Source organism: Acomys minous (assembly GCF_964271855.1).
Source record: "Acomys minous genome assembly, chromosome: 15".
Taxonomy (NCBI): domain Eukaryota; kingdom Metazoa; phylum Chordata; class Mammalia; order Rodentia; family Muridae; genus Acomys; species Acomys minous.
Genome location: NC_140497.1, coordinates 30727714 through 30747873, shown reverse-complemented (window position 1 = coordinate 30747873; position 20160 = coordinate 30727714). Strand labels below are relative to the sequence as shown.

General features: G+C 37.0%; 2 protein-coding genes across 5 annotated transcripts in view; one reads left to right on the top strand and one right to left on the bottom strand.

The window, feature by feature from the left end:
• ASAH1 (N-acylsphingosine amidohydrolase 1) overlaps nucleotides 1-1761 on the top strand; it is a 36636-nt gene extending 34875 nt beyond the window's left edge. Inside the window, exon 14 of the mRNA XM_084759335.1 lies at nucleotides 593-1761. Within this exon, the coding sequence (XP_084615461.1) occupies nucleotides 593-682 (90 nt within the window). The 3' untranslated portion in view covers nucleotides 683-1761. The remainder of the gene's footprint in view (nucleotides 1-592) is intronic.
• Nucleotides 1762-9654: 7893 nt separating this feature from the next.
• PCM1 (pericentriolar material 1) overlaps nucleotides 9655-20160 on the bottom strand; it is a 92853-nt gene continuing 82347 nt past the window's right edge. For all 4 annotated transcript variants that reach the window (XM_084759332.1, XM_084759334.1, XM_084759333.1 and 1 more), the window contains 8 exons: nucleotides 19538-19600; nucleotides 19150-19285; nucleotides 18560-18720; nucleotides 15488-15560; nucleotides 14116-14372; nucleotides 11453-11545; nucleotides 11259-11373; nucleotides 9655-10016 (listed from right to left, as the gene is read on the bottom strand). In XM_084759332.1, the coding sequence (XP_084615458.1) occupies nucleotides 9991-10016; nucleotides 11259-11373; nucleotides 11453-11545; nucleotides 14116-14372; nucleotides 15488-15560; nucleotides 18560-18720; nucleotides 19150-19285; nucleotides 19538-19600 (924 nt within the window). In that variant the 3' untranslated portion in view covers nucleotides 9655-9990. The remainder of the gene's footprint in view (nucleotides 10017-11258; nucleotides 11374-11452; nucleotides 11546-14115; nucleotides 14373-15487; nucleotides 15561-18559; nucleotides 18721-19149; nucleotides 19286-19537; nucleotides 19601-20160) is intronic.

The following is a 20160-nucleotide window of genomic DNA, read 5'->3' as shown; positions in this document are numbered from 1 at the left end:
TTTTATCTTTCTGTGAGCTGTAACCAAGACACCTCATCAGCCCACTTGCTTATAGTCATTCTTTGTACAGAGATCATTTCTGGATCCAGTGGCCCTGTCTATTCCATGTTCTTTGCTCTTTCCTGAGTCTCCTTAAAATAAGGCCTGTACTATCTCTGCCAAGACAAAGCCCTCTTCCCTTTAGCATTCATTTGGAACTAACTGCCCTCCTTGACTTAGCTCAGTCAAGCTACCATTGCTGCTTTGCAGTGTCTCCCATGTGGCTTCAAGGTGGGGTGCATTGCATGGGGTTTGGGTGTGTGCTTTCTACTCTGTGTGCCTACATATTTTTTTTTTCTGTAATGGAAATGTGTTGAGAGTAAGCATAGCCAAAGCTAAATTGTTGTGCTCCATAGTGTATCCTTGGGCTTACATATCTGCCAGTTATACACTGAAGAGGGTTATGTGAATCTTAAAGCGCTCACTGGTTGGTTAGTATTAAATATCATTATAAAGCAAATTATTTGGGGGAGGGGGCACAAAAGTAGTAATATGTACAAGAAAATCTCAGACTTGAAAATATCTTTAAAATGAAAATAACTTTTTTTTTCAGCTGACTGTATTCACAACCTTGATTGATGTTACCAAAAGTCACTTTGAAAGTTACCTGCGGGATTGCCCAGACCCTTGTATAGGCTGGTGAGCACACATCAGCCAGCCTATGGGACGTGCCAAGACCTGAAGTCTGATCTCCTTCCATAGGCTAAGACTCAAGGCCTGTTGTCTTTTAGTAATGAGATTGTCCTCAGTGTGTTTACAGTTTATAGACTGTTTTTGTTGCTTGTTTGTATCATCATTATCACTTCAATTTACAGGTAAATTCTTTACAGGATGCCATGGAGAATTTGCCAGTTCATTTCACGTTGACACTGGGGAAGGGTAACCCTGACCTCTATGGAACACATCAAGGTTCTCTGCTGGTGTTTAATCCAGTGCCCTGTGTGATTAATGTAAAAGTTGATTCACCTTTTTTTTTTTTTTTTTTTTTTAATCTACAGATTTGTGTTTTTCTGTGGCCCAGCATTTTTCGCCTGGTTCTCTCTTAGAACCAGCATGTTATTTACCACTACTGTTAGTGACAACAATGCAATTTCACTATGCTTAGCTGGAGTCTATGAGATGGACATTTGATGCTTATTTTAATGGGCAATAAATAAACCTCTGACTCTGGAAATAGCATTTTAGAGAGTTAAAAATAATCATACAAACAGTATTTTTTAAAAGCATTAAGTGTTCTCGCTTTCCTAATTATTCTATCTGCCACTAACGCCAGAAGTTGCTGGCTTCAAAACTTTGAATTCAGCCAGGCGTAGTGGCACACGCCTGTAGTCCTAGCACTCAGGGAGGCAGAGGCAGACAGATCTCTGTGAGTTCAAGGCCAGCCTGGTCTACAAAGACCAGGACAGCCAAGGCTACACAGAGAAACCCTGTCCCGAAATAACAAAAGAAAAAATTAGAGTTTAAGAACTCAGCACAAACTCATTATTTTAAATTCTTAAATGTATAATCCATTTAATGTTTTTTTCATTTTTTCTTCTAATCAACATATTTTTTAGCTTTTCATACAGTATAGTTATTACCAGTATAATGAAAAATGCTAACAGCACTTGTTTATCTAACTTTCACAATTAACAGTGAAATGTATTTTGTGCCAGACTGTCCATTTAATTTTGTATAATCTCAGTTGTATTGTGATGCTCAATAAACAATCACTGTCAGTCATGTCAGCACTCATGCATGCTGACTGGGTGTGTGCCTGTGTTGGTTTGAGGGTGGGGGGGTTATTATCAAGAGATACAAGCTGAACATAATATCTAGATTAAACAAGGGTTATGCAAGTAGGTTACTTATGACTTAAATGGTCACAGTCTGTCATGACTAATACTTACCTCTTAACCCAGTAGTGTCGACCCAGTTCGCAGGTATGCAAAGGCTGCTTTTACCCCAGAGACTGCACATAGGGGCAGTATCCAAAAGCAAAAATTATTAAAATAGAATAAGATTCAACTAATGGAAAAAAGAAAGCTTTCAATTTTGACCCTCTCATAAGAATGCCCTGAGGTAGAAATTATCCATTGGCGATGTGTGGTAACCTTGATGGTGTACTGTGTGACATTCTGATTGCAGCACACTGCTACTTAGTAGTAAGTCAGTGACTTGGAATAACTGGCATTAAAACTTTAGGTAGCATTGTTTAGTGGTAAAGTAGCTTATAGATAGTGTATGTAGCCCAAGCTTATTTATACAGAGGCTTACAAACAACTAGAGTTAGATTAGAAAGCAATGGCTAGGAGGATGTTAGCCAAAATGTTGTCATTTCCCTTGGTTAATGGTCAGGGATGTTAGGACTTTGGTTGGATCCAAAACATAGGAAATAACTTACCTGCTTAATATTTGGGGGTTTTTGTTGTTGTTGTTTTGAAGGAATGTCTTGGAGCCCTCTAGCCTCACACTTGTCATCATCCTGCATCAGTCTCCAGAGTACCAAAACTTGGGTGTCTAGGAATACAATTTGAAATGGAATCCCACACAACCTAGAATTCATCAGGCCCTAGGTTGTCCTTAATAGCACAACAACTATTAAAATAAGAGGCTGGAGAGATGTCTTAATGACAAAGAGCACTTACTGCTCTTGCAGAGAAGGCAGGTTTATGACCCAGTACCCAACCAGTGGCTTACAACTAACTAACTGTATCTTCAGTTTTAGGAGATCAACACGCCGTCTGGCTTTCTCCAGTACCAGGCACTCATGTAGCACACATACATACACATGTAAAGAAAAATACATACAAATAGTATTCTCCTGAAAATAAAATAGAGCTCTAGGAAATCTCACGTTGGACAGGTAGCACATACCCAGAACTGTGTACCAGGCTTTGTAACAGAAACAGCTCTACATGCAGCAGCTTGTTTTCTCAACAAACCCGCTATGCTTGAAGGCCTACTCAACAGTGATAAAAATAAGGTTGCGTTACTCAGTCACTAACAGGAGGGATCAGGGCTGGGATTTGAGCCAGAGGTGTCCAACTCTTGGGCTTTTATCGTGACACTGTACTTCATAAGTACAAGTAGCACAGCAAGCAGGCCTGATGTGGGAGTTTCTACTCGAGCGTCTGTGTCCCAAGCCACCAGGCTGAGCGTGCCATTACTCTGGTTCTGCCATCTGCTGGTTCTTACGAAACTCTTCAGCTTCCATAGGGATCAGAAACCTTTTTTGAGATTTCAAACTGTGTTGTCTAAGAGGGCACATGTTTTTCACTTCTAAAGACTCATGTGCCTAATTTCAGGGATTCTGAATTCAAGAATCTTACTCTGTGTCTGATACAGAACAACATTAAAAACACCAAGTTTCGGGTTTCTTCTAAAGTCGGTGAATTACAAAGCGTGTGCACTTGTTAGAATCCTAACAGTATGTGATCCTTGTTAGCTGGTGTAAATTTACTTACCCTCACTGAGTTACAACTGTGGCTGTTGAATGTGGCCAGCAAATCCTCATCTGTACTCTGGCCTAACTAGCAAACTAAGGGGTGTGGCTGGCCCTGAGCTGTCAACACAGCAACTTGTCAGCCTTTGGGGATGTCCTCCCTCTTGAATTGGGAAAGCAGGATTTCCTAGCCAGTTGCCACAGAGCAGACTGGTTTGCTTGGGCAATTTTCCACGGTATTTCTATGTACCATGTGAAAATTTAAATCAGATTCTGTAAGGACTTGCTTTGAATAATAAAGATTGTCTCCCTACAGGGCAAAAGGCAGACACATGACTATTCAAGTAGCTCTTCATGTATTTCTGGTAGTTTCCTAAGATTGAAGCACCAGGCCATGTGGACGACAGCATCTACTCGGCCTATCCATTACCTCCTCAGGGGACTTAGACAGCTTATACTTCCTAGTACTAAGAGGTCCTTAACTCTGCCCAGGAGTGCCATCTACCATCAGGCTGTATGACAGGGCAGATGGTTAGCTTACAAACAGGGTCAGCTCTTGTACCATTCATGGTTCCTGTGACTTCATGTTGCACTTGTGCTACAGCTACTCCTTGAGATACTGATCAACTGATGTAAATCACTTGCCCTGTTGATCGAAGGGGCCTGATCATCTAGGTTTTTATGTAGTGAAAACCTACATAAATATATCTAGCTTTCAGGCATACCCCCTTTTTCCCTGATTCTTACTGGTCAAAGTCACACCTGACTAGAAAGGCTGAGCAAGACCAAGCAGGTGTATAAGATCTTGCTTTCTGCAAATGGCACCACTATCTAACTGACATGAATCCTATGGAGCATTTAAAAGAGTTTATGTTCCAGATACCATGGAGCTCAGGTCACAGCACTTTTGAGAAATGAGTGGGTGAGAGGTGCTGAGGCATTAGATCCTGGTCAATTCAGCTCCAAACCACTGTGCTGCTGACATGGAGGCATCCAATCCAATGGCCCAGACTATTAAAAAAAAATGCATCTGCAGTAGGGCATAACTATTACTAATTGACAAGAAGTGTTTTCATTTGGCAATGAAAGAAAAGCCATTGGTTATCACATATCTTCTGAAACATTCTTGAATGATTGTAAAATATTGCCTTAAATTTACCACATAGGTTGGTAGTGTAGCTCAGTGGTAAAGTATTTGCCTAGCATGTATGTGTGAGGCCTTGGGTTCAACCCTCTGGCAACAAAAGATAAAGGTGTTTTGTTTAAATTACTACCCAACACCCCGAGATGGTTGACTAAGGACCTGAGTTAATCCCAGGCCCCCAAATGGTAAAAGAGAGTGACTGCATGAAGTTGTTCTCTGACTTCAACATTTGTGTCATGGTATGTACACACGTACATAGATGATAAATGTGATTTTAAAATATTGCCACCTAATTATGCTCCTGAATTTATTCAGTGCCTAAAAACTTAAGGTCAGGTTTCATAGCACATGTCTATAATCCCAGGATTTGGGAGGGTCAGGAGTTCAAGGACATCCTCAGCTACATTGCTGATAAGACATTTCGGGCATAATATGTGCCAACAGAATGTTTGCAAAGTCTGTACCTTTGAATATATAATTTTCCTTCATACTTTTTATATTATGTATTTCATAATTTAAAGGAAATATAATGAATTTTTCACTATGTCCCCTCCAGTTTACCTCTGCATGTATTACAAACACTATTACACTTATTTAATATGCACAGGCATTGCTATTTCACATATGTTGGTCAGGGGACAAATGTGTGGCGCTGGCTCTCATCCTCTCCTCCATCATATGGGCGATGGAGACTTAGGTCATCAGGCTTGGTGGCAAGCACCCTTACCCACTGAGCCATTTCATCAACATTTTATTTTTGTATGCATGGCATAGCATGCAAAGACGCTGGAAAATGTTGGAATTCTGATTGCTTCACCAGTGGGCTGACTGAAGACACCTGTCCTGTGGTTTCATTATTTGCCTTTGTAAAATAAGTATTCAACAATGACTTTCTCAGAGTTCCTCCAAGTTTGGGAATCTAGTTTTAAACTGTTTCTCAACTTTGCTGGCAGTTCAGCCAAAGCTAGATACCTCTGGACTGTTGTAGTGTTACTCACACAGATGCTTACTCAGATGCATGGGTGTACTAATAAACATTTCCTTGTCAAGTATTTAAAAGTAGTGTTGCATCCGGTTGTGGTGGTGGCACACACCTTTAATCCCAGCACTTGGGAGGACCTATGAATTTGAGGCCAGCTTGGTTTAAAAGGGCTAATTCCAAGACAGCCAGGACTAACAGAGAAACACTGTTTTGAAAAACTTAAAAAACAAAACAAAAATTCAATAAAAGAAAAAAAACTAAACAAAAGGACATATGCTTTTTTTAAAAAAATACCTTTTAGTACCCCTTTTATTGCAGTGGCTTTGAGGCTTTTGTCTTCTGGTCTATACATACTGGGAGTCACATTACTGAGTTATTTACTGTTAGTCTACCTCTGATAGATGGAATTGACAGAACTGAAATACAGCCCTTTTCATTCAATTTTAATTATCTTCATTAATGTCTAGTTCATCCTCTTTTCCTCCTCCTCCTCCTTCCTTTCAGGCCTGCCTTTCCTTTCGCAGAGCTGATGTTGCTCATGGGACTTTGTGCATGCTAGGACTTTATTTACCCTGAGATAACATGCCCAAACCTACTTGCTATCTTTTTTTTTTTTCCTTACAATTTAAGACACTCTTACCAGCCATGATCACAGTGGGAAAGCCAGCGGTCAGTTCTCTACCTTTACTAGTACATTTGACTCTTGACATGCTGTCCACCTGCTATTGATACCTAAATGGCTATTTTAAAAATATGAATCAACATCGTTCTGAAATCATGAAGGGCACATCATGTGGGCGGATATTAGTAAAATCCATTCACTTTTTCTAGTGACTTTTCTGTCATTACCCTTTTGAACTTAATTCCCTTTTAGATTTTATTTTTAGATCTATGTGTGTACCTGCATTATGTGTACCAGGTGCATGCAAAAGCCAAGAGTCCAAAAGAGGGCATCAGAGTCCCAGGTTGTACGTTGACGAGTTTGAGTGCTAGGAACTGAGCCCTGATCCTATTCAAGAGCAGCAGGCACTGGTAACTGCTGTATGCATTCTATCCCGTAATTCTATTTTAAAAATCAATTTGACACCATGCTTTCTACTGAGAGATTTTTTTAATCAATTGAAAATTAGCTGAAGATCTGCTGATAACTAATAGAATATTAAAGGCCTTTAATATCCATTAAGACTCCAAACATACCTTTTCCTCTGTCCAGACATCTTTGCACAATTTCTCCTTTATCAGCCTGCTACTTCACTAATTTCACAGTACGTACACACACACACACACACACACACACACACACACACACACCATATATGGCCTAGAAAAATAGACTTTAGAGGGCTTGGCAAATCATGGATGTCCTATCTAATCTTTGCTGCAAAAACATACATCACTAAGAAGTTGGTGTAAAATATGTATTACGATCTTTGTCCTATCCCACCACTTAAAAATCCAAAACCTAACAGTCTGGGAAATCTCAAATAAGACATAACACTAAAAATATATTTGTTGGGCAAGTGACATGGCTCTGTAGTTAAAGGTGCTTGCTGCCAAGGCTGAAGACCTGAGTTCAGTCCCGGGGGCCTACCTAATGGAAGAGAACAGACTCCTGCAGGTCGTCCTCTGACCTCCCCACGTCCCCAATAGTACACATGCATCCACATGAATAAATGTCACAATTTAATGTATATATTATATAAATACAACAATTAAATGCACATTTTTAAGAAACAGGCAGGTATTTTGGTAATACTGCAGGTTACTTCTTGAGCCCCCATCTGATTAGCACATTCTGTACAGTGTCCTACTCAATCCAATTTCTTCAGTAACAGGAAAACAATGAGGATAAAAGTCTACTGACCTTAAGGTCAAGGTTGAACAGAACTCCAGTTGCTTTGACAAGCTAACATAAAGTTGTTTTACTCTGCCTTGAGCTGAAAATGAGTTATTAGGAGGAAATGGCAGGTGAGTTTACAAAAAAAAAAACAAAAACAAACAAAAAATGCCCTTCTAGAACAAATCTGAAAAGGTATGCTTCCTCTTAACATCCACAGACTTTACCACATACTTAACTTAGATATGTTCAAGCCATGAAAGAAAGATTCAATCTCAAAAAATTCTGTTCTTTATATATCAGAGATATTTTTTTAATCAGTGCAACCAAGAGATAATGAAGCATGTGCTCTTCACAAGAAAAATCCTCTCCAGTGCCACCTTCAATAGTTAGTGTCATTATTCTTCATATCCTGATTTTTTTAACATTAAAAACTTCCAAATAGGACACAATTCTGGAATGAATTATAAAGTACCAAGGATATGTCAATTTAAATAAGAATGCAATTCACAGTTATATGTAGGATATACATTTATTAACAGTGAAAAAGCATTTGCCCAAAGTAAATGTTACAAAATACAGAGTACCTCCACAGCCCAGGTAATTATTTATTGTAGCATTATCTCTAACTACACAGAGTTGTATCTTACTTATTGGGATTTTTTCCCCCTCTCTATCACTAACCAATGTTTTAACTTACAAATTAAGACACATAGGAATACTTAATTTACATCTGAGCAATACTTACTAGAAAAACATATTACATACATTATCTGTTCTCAATCTCTAGGTATTTTAAAACTAAAATATGAAAAAACAGACTAGACAGCAGGTATAACCTAAGGCAAATAAACTAGTTTGATAAAGTTCCCAGGTACCATGGTAATAGTTAACATTAAATACAGTTCTTCTGTATGCATGCAAAGAGAGAAAGAGGAAAAGAGAGGGAGAATGCATTGCAGTATGTAAGGCTTGGCTTGAGGATTAAAATGAAGTTTCTTGCTTTGAGTCTGGAAAATAACTTGTTTGTATATATAATATAAAGTATTGTTCTAATGTCCCTGAAGTCAGTCCAACTTGATAAGAATCCTTGGGTCTGGATTGGTAATTCTCCAAATAAATTTTAATGAGGTTTGAGATATATGGTCTTAATTTAAATTAACAACACAATTAAAGCCCTTAGAGGGAAATAATCATTTGTTAAGCCCTGACTGGATGTTTATATTAAGCTAGCACATAAGTGAGAATTATTTATTTGGTTTTTTGAGGCAGGGTTTCTCTGTATAGCATTGGTCCTGGAAATAGAACTGTAGCCTCAACTCAGGCTAGCCTCAAACTCAGAGATCCGCCTGCCTCTCCCTCCTGAGGTGCTGGGATTAAAGGCATGCATCACCACTGCCTAGCAACAAGTGAGAATTTTAAAGGAATACCAAACAAGTTCTTATAGGGTATTTTAGACAACTGTTTAAAAGTTTAAGTGAATACTTAGAAATAACAACTACTCCACTCTTTAAGACTGACTTATTCGTGGTTAACTGGCTCTAAGATAAGCAAATCACAGGGAGGTGGTAAGTATAGATGAAATCAGAAGGCAAATCACTTTACAAGTTGGTTTACTTGGTGATGAAGAACTCAAGAGATTTTTCTTAACACCTGGTTAACTAGGTTCTCTCTCTCAGAACACTCAAAATCAACTGTTAGACTTTGGTTTTAAATTATCATCTCAAAAGGCATATTTGTCCTTAGGCATTAAAAATCTTATTCGTTTATATAAATTTAGTTATATTTATCCTACTTGAGTTTTTTTATTTTAAATTAATTAGAATGCTACTTGTCTGTACAGAAATACTCTCTACGTTTATATAAATCTTGGGTTGTTTTTTTTTAATTTTTAGAATGAAGCAACATAAAGGATTTTCAACTCTGGAAAATATTAATCTAATAGATAATTTGGTTAAGCTTTATGTACTAACAACATCTAAACTCCACACAGTCTGGGTTACTAACATTTGAAGACCACTGCACAGATTCTTGGTTACTTTATAATTTGCTTTGTTAGCATCAGGCCCAACAGCAGCAACACTGCATTATTTGAAGGGCTGATCTAAAGCAAGCCTTTAGAATAAATATTTCTCCAATTCTTGACCACTACTGTCTCTGCTCAGTGTTAGGTTACATAAAACAGCAATTTGCTGCATAGAATTCAAATAAATTTCCCAAAAGCATACTTTACAGATAAGTTCAAACTTTATTTAAAACTACATGTTAAAGTTAACATACCAAACATCACAATGAAGAGTAGGGGTCAAGACCATAAGAAAAACAGTAATAAAAGAAAAAGAAAAATCCCATAGTATGTAAAGGTTTGAACCTGTCCAGTATTCAGATTCTGATTTTTAAACTGCCATGGGCAGAAATTAGCACACCCATCAAAAATGCAGTGTTAAACTAATTTACATTTTATACAGATCAAAACAAATGTTTATTTAGTGTCTTTTTTATTTTATTTTTTTAAATATATGTACTGACTATGTAAGTGAGTTAGATGAATCTCTGAAGACATTTCATATCCTCTGGGATCCCACTGTTTCTGAAAAGAAGAATAATGATTAGTGTTTCATAAGACTTACTAAAATTTACTTTTAAAATTCTCTTCCATAAAAGCTCTTACTTTACATAGAAGATCACAATATAAAAATTTAAATTTAGTTCAAATTCCTTGGCAAAAAAACATAGAATGAGGATTTGTTTTTCATGATGGAAGATAGAGCAAATATTTTTCTCTAAAAATATTCTACTACAAAGAAAAGAAAATAACTATAAAAATGATTAAGTGAAGACAAAAGAAAAGTGGCTAGAAGAAAACAGAAGAGATAACAACAATTCCCTTGAGTGCCCTGAGGTTGTACAAAGAGAACTGCAGCTTAGCCCACTAGGACAGGCTGTAGGTACTAAGATGGTCACTCAGATGGGTAGAACTGAGCTGAAAGGTAAAGCTTTGATGTATCTAATGTTCTAATCATTACCCATTTCCAGGGGAAAAAAGAAAAAAATCTTATATTTTAACTATTCCTTGAGAACACAAAAAGAAAATCCTTTGGTATTGACACAGGAAACAGGAAATACTCTGAGCATATATACATAAACACACACACACACACACACACACACACGAGAGAGAGAGAGAGATGGGAAACAAGAATAAGGCTTAATTATTACAATTACTGCAATTATGAAAACATGTGTACCTATCTGAATTAAAATTCATAATGTAAGAATAGGGGTTTTTACTTTCTACAACAAAAAAGTTAAAGGATATTTAGAATAGTAAAGGCAAAACCCAAAAATAATGTGAACAATGACAGGAGGGGAAAATGGATCTCAATATATACTTTTTTACAGAGGAGATAAAAGATACTATATGAATTATAAGCATTAAGAAATAATAAAACAGCTGGACGTGGTGATGTACGCCTTTTAATCCCAGCACTTAAGAAGCAGAGGCAGGCGGATCACTGTGAGCTCCAGGACAGCCAAGGCTAACACAGAGAAAGAGAAACCCTGTCTAGAAAAAACAAAAATTTAAAAAAAAAAAAAAATCATAAAACATTAGTGTTAGCATTGCATCTAGTATTTTATTAAAACTTTAAAAATAGAAAACATAATCTGATATAATTTGGAAAGAATCAAGCAGCTGAATTAATTGACAGAACATCTCTTTTTCCAATAGTAAGCCTAAACTTTACTAGGAAGTAATAGTACATTTTCAGAAACAATCTAAACTGGTAGGATCATGACTTTTCAATACAAAATTAAAATTGGTAACTTTTACCAGGTTCTTTCAGTATCTGAGAATTTCCAGCTAATTCTTCCGTCTGCATCTCACAAATTTCACCAGATAAGTGGTTTTTCTGTTCTTCTTCTACCATTTTCTTCCTCAGCTCTTCCTTTAGAATAAAAATTAAAAATATAATCTTTCATCTCAATATGTTATAAAGGCAAGCTTAATTGAAGAGAGCAGGATACCTCTGAATAGACTGTCAGTTTGAGTGGTAAATCCTCAACTTTCACAAAGTCTTCTTCATCAGACTTTTGACTTATATTACCAGATTCTGCTTCCTGTAAGAAAAGATATACCTAATGAAACAAGAAAACAAAAGCAAAAAAAGCACATCTTCTATTTCTGTATCAAAATCTAAATCACCTCTTCCAAGAAATAAAGTGGATTATTAAATTATTATATATTCATATTTATATGACTAATTAAAAATGCATAGTTCATAGAATAGGGTACATTGCTATTGCTGTGAGCATGCTGTTGGGCCTTTCTGTTCTCCATTGAAAAATCAGTTTACTAAGGCTAAATGAATAAATAATAGTAATTATATTGGGATCTAAATAACTAACCAATAATTATTTCTCCTCCTCCTTTTTGTGTTTGTGTGTGTGTGTGTGTGTGTGTGTGTGTGTGTGTGTGTGTGTGTTTTACTGGGCAATTGTTCCCAGGGACTTATATATGCTAGGCAAGAGCTCTTTCACTGACCTACACCAATAACCCTTACTGTTTATGTTCATAGAATGCATCAGAATTATATTCAAAACATAACATTTATAAGCTTTCCTTTTTTTAATTTTTAGAAAATCTTTATGTGCACGAATGTCTGTATGAGGATATCGGATCCCCTGGAACTGGAGTTATAGACAGTTGTGGGCTGCCATGTGGATGCTGGGAATTGAACCCAGAACCTTTGAAGAGCAGCCAAGTGCTCTTAACTGCTGAACCATCTATCCAGCCCCTAGATAAACTCTCTTATACAGTAATCTTCAGAGAACACAGCACCGATCATTTACTGTTTTCTGAAAACAAATTCAACATGGATTTGCCTAAAATTCAAATTCAAAAAATCCTGTAATCTAATTCTGAGGTATTATCAATAGAAAATCTCCTATGGTAATTTTGTACTCATCAAATGATACTAAGAATAAATGGAGTTGGGTGTGGCAGCACATGACTTTAATCCCAGCACACAGGAGGCAAACAAAGCTCTGAGTTTGAGGCCAGTTTGCTCTACATAGTAAGCTCTAGCCTAGCTAGAATACATAGACCACATCCCTCAAAGACAAACAAACAAAAACATAAATTTGATAGGGGCTGGTGAGATGGCTCAGCTGGTTAAGGCACTTGCTGCTAAACCTGAGTTCAACTCCCCAGACCCACACTGTGGATGAGAGAACATACTCCTGAAGACCGTCCTCTGACCTTCACACATGTGCTGTGGTGCACGAATGCAGACATATACACACACATACACACACAACATAAACATACACACACTTTCAACTAGTTAATTAAATACAATAAAAAGTTTTTTTAAAGGGACTAAAGAAATGGCGCAGTGGTTAAAGGCATTGGCTGCTTGTCTAGAGGACCCAAATTTATTTCTCAACACTGATATGGTGGCTCACAGTCATCTGCAATTCCAGCTCCAGAAGATCCAATGCCCTCTTCTAACTTCTGTGTGCCCTTCAACACACATCGTACACATGCATACACTCAGATATGCACAGAGTATAAATAAATATTGCAGAAATGTTTAAAGATTAAATCAAGTAATTTTCAGAGCTTTGAATGCTTAAGTGCACACAGCAAGAAAACAGCTTAAAAGAGTGTTTCTACTGATGTTTTTGAAATATTCTAAGTTCCTTTTCTAACCAATACATGTCATAACTATGAGAACTTCTTTAACAAAAGAACCCATTTTAATTTTTAAAAAATGAGCCAAAGGCTAGTCCTGTAATCCCAGCACTCACGTGGCAGAGGCAGGAGGAACACCTGAAGTTCCAGGCTAATCTGTCCACTGCTCAGTTCTAGTCTGGCCCAATCAACGTACCTCACTCAGAAACCAAACAACAAAAAGGGAAGAAGGATACACTGTGCCCACTGAGGTTCAAATGCTATGCTGCAAATCTTTTCATTTTTGCTAAGAAATTTTATATTGAAAATACACGACCCATCAGATGTAGTGGTGCATGCCTTTAATCCCAGCACTCAGGAGGCAGAGGCAGGTGACGGCTGTGCCTTCAGGCCAGACTGTTCTACAAAGTGAGTCCAGGACAGCCAGGGTTACACAGAGAAACCCTGTCTCGAAAACAAAACCAAAACAGCACAACAACAAACCAATACACAACCCAAACTCCCTCAAAAACTCAAGGTTCAGAGTAAAACTAAACCCACATACTTCTCAGAACTGTAATTACCTAGTACACTGCTATGCAATTTGCTATATGCAAATAATGACTCTGTCAATCAGTTTTCAGTCATACCCAAAATTTAAACCTTTACCTATATCAAAGAATTTCAACATCTCCAAGTAGCTAAGGAAATAAAAAAAAGATAGTGCAAATAATTAATTGATTTACCATGTATCATTAGCACTTCAGGTAAGAACTCTATTAACATTGTCACCCAGAACTAATTTTATGGTTCCAAAATTATCAAAACTTTCAGATTTTGAAATGGTCATTTAATTTACCATCATGTTACTATGAAAGTATGTATGAATAAGAAAGATGTTCTGACAAGTTCTAAACCTAAGCACAAAGTAGAGTTTGATTTATATGCTTTACTCTTGAAAATTATATACAGAAACAAAAAGACAAAAATATGTGGAAACATAAACATTACATACGTAGTCATTCACTAACACTGGAGACTCAGTATCAGGACTGCCAGCCAAGGAGCTCTCAGGAGTGTCCTGAGCAGACTTGACTTCTTTGACTTTAGGCACTAGGGTTTCACTTGCAGTCAAGGGTAATGGCAGAGGGCCAGGCTCTTTAGATGAGTCAGAAGGAGTGAGTGAGTCCCTATGGGTACCACTATTTAAAGGTCCTTCATTCTCCAAGATATTGAGATAACAAGGTTTCACAGGAGAGCTGTCTTGATTATCTGCCATCAAAAGAAAGCATCTGCATTAGAGAAATGAAACATCTGTGCAGTTTTACTCCATAACACAAAGGATCATATATGTCTAAATGAGTAATTACAACATGTAACTAACACAAAAGATGCCTTTCCAAATTTTCCTTACTCATGGTTCCCAAGCTAACTGAACAGATTTAGTTAGGAACATTTTAATTTAAATTTCTGAAAGCCAACTTACTTGTAATGAATTAGAATTTTTAAAACTAAAGCCATAGAATGAATATTATTTTAAAACAAAACACATTCCTCTCATTTGTATCTAAAAAGCCCTCTGTGGGTAAATATTTGTCAAATATATGGGAGGTGTTGCTGAAGAGATGGCTTAGCAGTTAAAACCACCACTTGCTGCTTTCACAGGGAACTAGAATTCAGGTCCCTGCACCCACATTAAGTAGTCACATCTGTCTGTTCCAGAAGATCTAATGCCCTCTTCTGGCCTCAGAGAGAATTACATACACACGGTACACATGCATATACTTAGGTTTTTATGATTTAAAAAATAAAAATAATAGTAGTTGCGCTGGGCAAAGGTCCCATGCTTTTAACCCCAGAATGCAGAGAGCAGAACCAGGCAGATCTCTCAAGTTGGAGGCCTGACTGATGTATATAGGGAGTTCCAGGCCAACCAGGCCTACAAACTGGGACCCTGGCTCAAAATGAATAAAAATACAAACAAATAAATAAACTGAAATAATTGCTAGTTGGAGGCACAATATGGATGCATGCACCTGCAATTTGATGACTTGAGAAGTAGAGGCAGGAGGTTCCGAAGTTCAAGGTTATCTTCAAACTATACAAAGAGCTCAAGGCCAGCTTGAGCTACATGAGGCCCCGTTTCAAAATCAAAACAAAACAAAACAAAACCAACTTAACATCAACAACAACAACAAATCGGTCAATCATCATTCTATTACATTTTTTTTTTCTTTTACAAAATATTTACCAGGAGAACAAAGACATCAAGTCCACAGTGCCTTTACACTTAACATTAAGTAAGAAGTAAACACTACTTTTTTAGTTTTAAGCACATAGCAAATATTTTAAAGAATCTATAAATTAAGGTTATTTCGACTTCTTACTCTTACTAGCTGGTTCTTGGCCTGATGGTACATTTGTGCTTTCTGGTGTTTTTTCAAGATCATGTTGCAGAACCTAAAAGAAAAATGTATTTTAATAGCAAGACCTTAAAAATATATGGTCTCTATAGAAAAAATAACTAATACTGTGTAGTTCTGTCCAACCCCAGGGCTATAAAACAGGAAATGTAACAGTATCTTCTCAGAGTGTTTCAAGGAAGCTTTAGTTAACAATTAAAAGATGCGTAACTAAAATGGTTTCCTTCTTAGACAATTGATCTGGCTAGAATAAATAAAACATCCTACAAGTTTTGACTATTCTTCTCAGGATCTTATCTCAAAATTAAAGGACATATATTTGTAGAGGTGAGAAAAAAGAGAAAGATCAACAAAATCAAGTGCTTGTAGTAGAGGGAGAAACAATCTGAGATTTGTCCCACCAATGGATGCATCCATGCTAGGGAGGGCTATAATGGGAGAGTAGAGGTTGATGATCACAAGGAGTGATGCTGGTGGTGGTTTTAGTCTTTTAAGAAAGCATCAACTTGCTGGGTGTGGTGGCGCAGGCCTATAATCCCAGCACTGAGGAGGCAAAGGCAGGCGGATCTCTGTGAGTTCGAGGCCATCCTGGTCTACAAAGGGAGTCCAGAATAGCCAAGGCTGCAAAGAAACCCTGTCTCGAAAAAAAGAAAAAAGAAAAAGAGAAAGAAAGAAAGATAAAAAGAAAGCATCAGCTCCTGGTTTTTTATGTTCAATCTCACAAAACGTAGAAGACTGCATTTTAGAGAACTGAATTAGCCTCATACAAACGGTGGGAGTAGAAGGTGGTAAAAATTTTAAAATGCATTAATGATGACATGGTAAAAAAAATCATACTGAAACTAAGAGTTTGATGTAACTCTATATAATTTGGTTCACAAGCACCAGCAACTAAACTTCTCGGACCCAGGGTGAGGAATAGAGAACCTTTTCTGACGATACCTCTCCAAGGAAAGTACCAACACAGACTGACAACTGAGCCTGTCTGCCAGGAAACAAATTGAACTTCAAAATGCCTTATAGGGGCTGGAGAGATGGCTCAGTGGTTAAGAGCACTGGCTGCTCTTCCAGAGTATCTGGGTTCAATTCTCAACACACACATGGCAGCTTCCAACTGTCTGTAGCTCCATCAAAGAAACCCAGACATTTTTCAAAATAGTATGAGTATGTATATCTCACATATAGAAGGCAGATGTATACATCACATGTTCAAAATAGCATGCATGTGTGTATCTCACATATAGAAGGTAGATGTGTATATCACATGTAGAGAATATACATATACATTACATATACATACACACTCAAAGTTTAGCAGATAGATATCTAAAGCTTTCAGGAACAGAAGAAAATATATGATGTTACAAAAAAGTAATAATCAGAGAGATGTTAAAGGTATTTAGACACAGTAGGTAGAAAAGTTGAAATAAAGTAAAACTTAATACAAGCATTAGCCAGGGATGTATTCCAGAAAGTAAGGCAAAATGTTAAGCAGTGGGAAAGTAAAAGGAACAGTGAGGAAAATGAGATGATCAACCACATGCTAACAGTTTACAATACATAATTACCACGGGGAAAAAAAACTGTGGCAAATAAGGAAAATTTAACAAGTGTAAGAAAGAAATATAAATAGAAAAAACTAAATGAATACTCAGCCAACAGAAACAAATCACAAGAAAACTGGAAAATTCCAAATTTGGGGGGTTGGAAAGTTTTAGTGTGGGGAACAGGACAAGGTATACGCAAAGGGCTAGAATAAAGGGCTCACAGGACATTTGGGAAACAGCGTTGTAACCATGACAAGGAAGCAGTATGATCAATGCCTAAAGGAAAATAAGTTCAGCACTCAAGAATTTTTGCTATGTGATGTCTAAAAAAAATTAACCTTTTATGCATTCTTTGTCAGATACTAGAAGATATATTACCCCTGAAATGAGGCCACAAACCACAATGAAAAAGACAAAGGACTAGATTACATAAACAGAGACCTGATGAAGATAATGGGAGAAAAGGGATTCTGTGGTTGGTAACTATTCATCAGATCTAAAGAACAGCCAAATGCAGCAGAAAAGGGTAATACTTGAGGACGGGGGAAAGGGAAGGAAAAATATAATAATTTAGTTCATGTACAAAATACTATGGAAGGGCTTATGTACATAGTTTCTACAGGGTAGGATAGAATACCTGGGTATGTACATGTTCAAAGAATACAAGGACTTACAAGTAACAATATTTACTTGGTTTATCAGCTGGAAGTATTTATATAGCTTGTCTAAGTCTAAATATTAAGCAGATTTAACCAGAACACACAGAGCCAGATGTGTGTGTGTGTGCATGTGTGCATGTGCGCACACACACACATAGTCACTCAAAAACATCAAAGAAAATAGCAAAAGAAAGTGTTTCAGGTATAGCCTCTTGGGCTAGATAAAATAAAGGCAGGAAAAGAAATTATTTTATGCTTGCCATGTACTATTTTAATTTGTGACTAGGAGAAAAATATAATACTTTAATTAAAAATTCAGATCTAAAATATCTTATAATTTTATAAGTTGTTACAAAAGGATACAATGTTTTAAAGATTATTAAACATAAAATAAAACCAGTGCTTTAATTTTTTGTTTTTGAGACAGGGCCTTCTTATACAGCCCACTTCTGTTTCCAGAGTGCTGACATTAAAAAGACATGTGCCATATGCCTGGCATGTTTCAAATCTAAATAATTAAATTTTTAAAAGATTTTATTTACAAATTATATATACAGTGTTCTGCCCGCATTTATGCTTGCTAGCCAGAAGAGAGCACCAGATCTCATTATAGATGGTTGTGAGTCACCATGTGGCTGCTGGGAATTGAATTCAGGCAGGAACTTTAGAAGAGCATCTCTCCAGCCCAAATTATTAATTTTTTAATAAATAATTTTTATTTATGAAAATAACAATGGAAAATGTTTACACTTTGACAGCTTTCAGAAGGTCCTCATTTTCAGTAGCTGAAGCAGGACTGGTGGAAGGCAGGCTGGTTTGTAACATAATACCTGACTGTCGTGCTCATTTTCTTCTGTAGTTTCAGTGTTAGCCTGAAGTGAAGTCTGGACATCCACAGGACTCTCTTCAAAGTCTTCCATTTCTTCATCCTCATTCTCATCTTCTCCACTTCCATAATTAGTTAAAGGCTGACTTTCAGCTTTAGACAGATCTAAGTTGATTACACACAAATTTTAGTCAACTCACAAATTAATCTTCAGGATGGGGGAGTAGGGGTGCATAAAATGAGAGCCTCAATGTGTGCTGATCCTAACTCTTGGACTTAAATTACCCTACTACCTCATTCTCTTACTGCTGTGCATCACCACAGCTACCCATCCAATCTTAGTAATGGTTACCATCTACTGCATCACTGAGTATCACAGGTAGTTTATACACTGTATCTGAAGAATTCAAATCAGCGCACACTACAAACTGTAGTGTGGGATGGCAAGGTAATTTAGTCAGGCCACACAGATCATTCAGTCAAAATGATATTGGGATTCAAATCCAAGATTTGACACAATACTCACTGCATCCTTACAAATTCTAAGTGACCTATAGAAAATGTATAAATATGCCTCAAAGCCTTTACACTTACTGATAGACACTGGACACCTTTCACTTTCTTCATCTTCCTCTTGATCAGAAACATCAGATCTTAAATTTTTTGGGCCTTTAGCATCATATACCTCTGAAGTCTGAGTCTGCTTAACAGTTTCAGTCTCATCCTTATCCTGTAAACAATGTGAATAATTGACTCCTTAGAGTACTTAAAAAGGCACATATGGTAGCACTTTCATAGCAGTAATAGTCACTGTGTAGTAATTACTTTTGACATTCTAGTTTGTTTAAAATGAAAACACGTGGTTTGTCAGAAGAAAAAACTTTTATCTACATACTTTAAATGTAAAAAAAATAAAGATAAAAGCTGTTAAAATTTTGTTTTGTTCCAAAAGCAGTATTTATAGACACAAATTAGCACATACTTTGTCTTCATCATCAATCTCTCCAGCAGGTGAGCCATGATCTCCTTCAAGAATCCTTTTGGCCTACGGGCAAATCAATGAAGAATTCATCAAGAACACTTTTGTAATTGCAGTTTTTCTAATCTCTGTAAATATAACAGTAAATCAGCCTCTGTTGCCTGTCATTATCCATATCTACACCACTGAAGTTACTGCTCTACTGTCAAAATAATTTTTTAAGTAATTTATTCAGATTACATCTCAATTGTTATCCCCTCACTTGTATCTTCCTGTTCCCTTCTCCCTCCCTCCCTCTTTCACCCTAATCCCCTCCTCTAAGTCTGTGACAAAAGAGGACCTCCTCCCCTACCATATGATCACAGCCTATCAGGTCTCTTCCTGGTGGCCTGCTTATTCTTCCTCTGAGTGTCACCAGGTCTCCCCACCAAGGGGAAGTGGTCAAATATTTGATGCACACCAATCTAAGACTTTGGCTTATCATTTCCTCTTTAAAGATTTATTATTTCTCAGTTTTACATATATAAATGATGTACTTTATTACATTCCCCCTCATTATCCTCTCTTAATGTCTGTCTTTCTAAAAAATATGTCTGTATGTACTATGTATGTGCCTGTGGAGCTCA